Source organism: Myotis lucifugus, unplaced genomic scaffold (assembly GCF_000147115.1).
Source record: "Myotis lucifugus unplaced genomic scaffold, Myoluc2.0 scaffold_10, whole genome shotgun sequence".
In the NCBI taxonomy this organism is placed as follows: Eukaryota; Metazoa; Chordata; class Mammalia; order Chiroptera; family Vespertilionidae; genus Myotis; species Myotis lucifugus.
The window spans coordinates 13,459,014-13,463,618 of record NW_005871058.1 but is presented as its reverse complement, the minus strand read 5'-3'; the positions used below and the strand labels follow the sequence as shown (position 1 = coordinate 13,463,618).

Genomic DNA, 4,605 nt, shown 5'->3' with positions numbered 1-4,605 from the left:
ATATTTTTTTTTGCGGGTACATGTCCAGTTATACCAACACCATTTATTGAAGAGACTGTCTTGACTCCACTGTATGTTCTTGCCTCCTTTTTCAAATATTAATTGAGCATAATGGCTTGGGTCAATTTCTGGGGTCTCTGTTCTGTTCCATTGATCTATGTGTCTGTTCTTGTGCCAGTACCAGGCAGTTTTGATTACAGTGGCTTTGTAGTATAACTTGATATCTGGTTTGTGATTTCTTCAACTTTGTTCCCCTTTCTCAAGATTTTCATGAATATTCAAGGTCTTTTTTTGTTCCATATAAATTTTTGGAGTATTTGTTCTAGATCTGTGAAATATGCTGTTGGTATTTTAAAAGAGATTGCATTGAATCTATAGATTACCTTGGGTAGTGTGAACATATTAATGATGCTAATTCTACCAATCCATGAACATGGTATATTCTTCCACTTGTTTATATCTCTCACCGAAAATCCCCATTTCTACTTCAAGTTCCCTATAGTCCTCTACTAGGAAATCTTCCTCGCTTTCCCCAGAGCGAATGAATAGCTTTCTGCAGTGAGCAGTTACAACCATTATTTAAACATCGGGTATGTTACTTTGTACTTTTGTGTGCAGAGAAGGCTGCTCCATCCTCGGTTCCACCTTACCTAAGCCTCATCTGCCATTGTGCTAATTAGCATAATCACTTTAGTTGAAGACAAAAAAACTGTATACACTTGGAATGGACACAACAAATATCCACCTAGCTCTACTAAAAAAAAAGTGGGGGGGGGAGGGTTTTGATTAGCTTCAGAATACTTTCAGCTATTAACTGCAATGTATTTTTCTTAATGAGTAAGCTATATCTGAGAATTTTCTTAAAGTCATTTATGTAAATTGATAAATAATACTCTATTTACCCCAACATCCTAGAGCAGTATTGGATTGATCCATACATGAACAATGGGAGGAGGGAAGTGATGTGTTTTCTGGTCTGGGAGTCTTTCGCTGGGATGGACTGAGATCAATGTGCTGTAGGAGAAGAAAAATAATTTTCCCTCTCCCCTTCTAGATTCTTGGCTGAGACCCAACCCCTCCCACCATAATGAAAAGACAGATTAACAGGAAAAATAATAATTTTATACATACAGGAGCTCCATAAAAATATAAGACTCCAAGGTAGTTAGGCAATTGAAGTTTATAATGTTCTTGAGCTAAGGAAAAGAATGAGGCTCTGGGCTTCACAAAGGAGGAAGACAATTCATAGGCAGATGAGAAGAGTAAATATTTGGTAAGCCAGTGTTTTCCCTGCCATTCAGATAAATCTGATATAAAAGGTTATCTCTGGTAGTAGCTCTCTTCCTCTGCAGGACCCTCTAAATTCTTTTAGGCAGTTAAGGGGGAGGTAAAAAGCTTTTCCTGAATCTGCTGGCCTTGATTGCCTTCAGCTCAAAATAATCATTATGCCAAAGAGGCATATTTTGGGGTGACATGTTCTGCTTCCTGATTTTCTAGGTAATTGCTGTTGCCCACTTAAGTTCTCCCAGTCACCTAGACTGTGTGATTCACCTCAGCTTAGAGACCTCACCGATGGTGTTCTGGAGTACTTACATCCAATTCCTCATAAAACTGGAATCATCTCAGGAGACTGTTTCTTGTCCTTTTCATTTTTTTTTTTTTTACTAGCAGAGCCATAAGCTATTCAATGTCCCCAAAAGTCCCTATGAGCCAATAACTTATGCTTCCTCTCCAGTTCCCTCTTAACTTGGAAGATATGATATTTGAAAGCCAACATGAACACATTTAAAACTAGCCAGCCAGGACACTGTAATTCTCCCAATGAAGAGACAATAGATTAAACAGTATTCCAGCCCTTCAATGTACTGCAAAATTGGTTCTGTTAACTTGCAACTGCAGTTCTCTAGTTCAAAGAGTTCCCATGAATCTGTTGCTTTCAGAGAGTTGAGGGGTCAAATTAGTAGCATAATATAATTAGGGAGTGAATTTGCAAAAGAAAAATTGTTTAAGACATTCTAAACTAATAGCTTTCCCTTCTAATTCTTCTCTCCTCACATGGCCTATACTAGTTACTATAGAAACAGATGTTTTCAGGCCCATGGAAAGACTCAAAGTATTTGGCAGGCTAGTGTATGTTAGCTATTTGCCCTTAAATGTTGCTTCTTCAGCAAAATAATCTGTGCCAAAAATCTGTAGACACACAAATACATACTCTGTTCTGTATCACTGAATTCACAAAGGAGAGAGATTTATTTGTTAAAATGTTTAACATAATCAAAATTCTTAAGCACGTTTCTAGAAAAAAATATAGTCAATTGTAGTTGCTAGCAGTGAAAACATGGGCAAATGGCTTAGTCTGTGCCTGTTTCTTTACAGGTAAAATAGAAATAATTTTTTAAATAAAACCCACCTTATTTGATTCTGAGGAGTAAATACACTCAGAATAGTATCTGATACATCTAAGTACTCAAAATTTTTTCACTACTATTACCATTATTATTATTATTATTATTATTATTTATTTATTTTATTTTATTAACTTCCTGTTTCCTGCTTTCTTTTACTCTGGGTTTTAATTTTCTCAAATTAGTTTTACCTATTTTGGCATCACATTCACCTTGAAGTAGAATGTCTATCTCAGACAATTGGATGAAAGAATGAGCATGTAATTGAATGAATCTAAGAGAGCACATGGCGTGGAAAGAAAATAGATTCTGGCCCTAGCTGGTTTGGCTCAGTGGATAGAGCATCGACCTATGGACTGAAGGGTCTCAAGTTCAATTTTGGCCAAGGGTACATGCCCAGGTTGTGGGCTCAGTCCCCAGTAGGGGGCGTGCAGGAGGCAGCCAATCAATGATTCTCATCATTGATGTTTGGATCTCTCTCTGTCTCTCTTCCTCTCTGAAATCAATAAAAATATTTTTTAAAAGAAAATAGGCTTCTGAGCCAGTAAAACTGGGCATATGTTAGTAAATATGTAAATGACAAAGTCTGAGCCTGTCCCTTCATTTATAAAATGGAGGCATTGCTTGCCTAGAGGAAATGTTGATAGTAACAAACACAACTGAAAAACTCCAGGAAAGTATTGTGGATATGGAAGTGGGATAGTAGTTCAATGGAGCAAATGTGTGCTTCAGTAATATTTACAGTAAGAATAGAAACGAAGGGTTATTGGTGGGGCTCCCCATTTGGCCCCGTCTGTTACCAGTGGAAGTAGAGTTCTTGCGATGTCACAATGAAAGGTATTTCCTGAGACTGGCATGGGAGGATGAATGATCTTTATTTCTCAAAATTAAACCCCTGGGTTTCCAATATCCCTCCACCCGACCTTGGAAAAAGTTCAGTCTTGTCTTCAGCAGGGCAAGAATTAAGGGCACTGCCCAGAGTCTCCTCTCCATATTAAAACACAGTTCAGTCTAGCAACTGGCTAGCTTAGCTTGTGCTCCCAGCTGCAGTCCACCACATTTGGGGTCTTCACATTTCTGTGTCACAGTTGTACTCACCAAAATATGAGGATAACGCAAATAACTACCTCAAAGGATTATTGTGAGGATTGAGTTTATTTATAGAAAGTGCTTAAAACAGATTCTAACACAGAATAAATTACTTAATCAATGTTAGCTTTCATAATGGTGATGAAGATGATAATTAAGATGGGATGATGGGATGCTGATAATAATAATAAAGATGGAAAACCAGGAGATCTCTACCACCGACCAGCTTGGTAACTTGAAATAAATCTCTTAACCTCTTGGTGCCTCTTTCATCATTTGCAAAATATATAAGCTGAGTCCTGTTAATTATAAATATCTGAGAATACTTTTTTCAAAGTAGCTAACTTTGAATACTTTTATTATAAATTTTCTAAGTTAAAAAATGAATCAAAGAAGAAATTAGGTAATTTTTTTTCAATCTCTGCTACCTAAAATATCTCTCTTTTGTTTGTTTTTACAGCTTCCAGCAAAAAGTGCATCCCTGCTCCTGTAGTTATTGCTGCTCTCTCCTTTTTGACCATTGTCACCATCTCTTTAAAAAGTGGAGTATAGCCCTAACCGGTTTGGCTCAGTGGATAGAGCGTCAGCCTGCAGACTCAAGGATCCCAGGTTCAATTCCAGTCAAGGGCATGTACCTTGGTTGCAGGCACATACCTAGTAGGGAGTGTGCAGGAGGCAGCTGATCAATGTTTCTCTCTCATCGATGTTTCTAACTCTCTACTTCTCTCCCTTCCTCTCTGTAAAAATCAATAAAATATATTTTTTAAAAAGTGGAGTATAAAGGAACTTTGTCATTTTGCTTTTCCTGAACGCTTTGGCTTTATTCCAGTTAAGGCACCCTGTATATCCTTGCAGAATAACTCTGTGTCCCCCACCTCCATCAGCTAATGCAGAGCTGACTCAGCCCACTGCCTATGAGTGGGCCTGTAACTCAGTATGTTTCTTCTCCATGGACACAGAGATCATGCTGGAGTAGAAAATGGCACAATCAGAATTTATGAGATAAATTTGGGACACTTCTTTGGCTTTGGGAATTGGATGGGCCCTTTTTTTTTTTTTTTTTTTTTTTTTTTTGAGTGGAGATTAATACCTCCCTGAGAATGGAGCTAAC

At 37.7% G+C, this 4,605-nt stretch overlaps 1 protein-coding gene across 2 annotated transcripts in view; it reads left to right on the top strand.

Moving 5' to 3' along the window:
• ART4 (ADP-ribosyltransferase 4 (Dombrock blood group)) overlaps positions 1-4,173 on the top strand; it is a 9,495-nt gene extending 5,322 nt beyond the window's left edge. For both annotated transcript variants that reach the window (XM_006084281.3, XM_023750065.1), the window contains exon 3: positions 3,955-4,173. In XM_006084281.3, coding sequence (XP_006084343.1) covers positions 3,955-4,046 — 92 coding nt within the window. In that variant the 3' untranslated portion in view covers positions 4,047-4,173. The remainder of the gene's footprint in view (positions 1-3,954) is intronic.
• Positions 4,174-4,605: the final 432 nt, after the last annotated feature.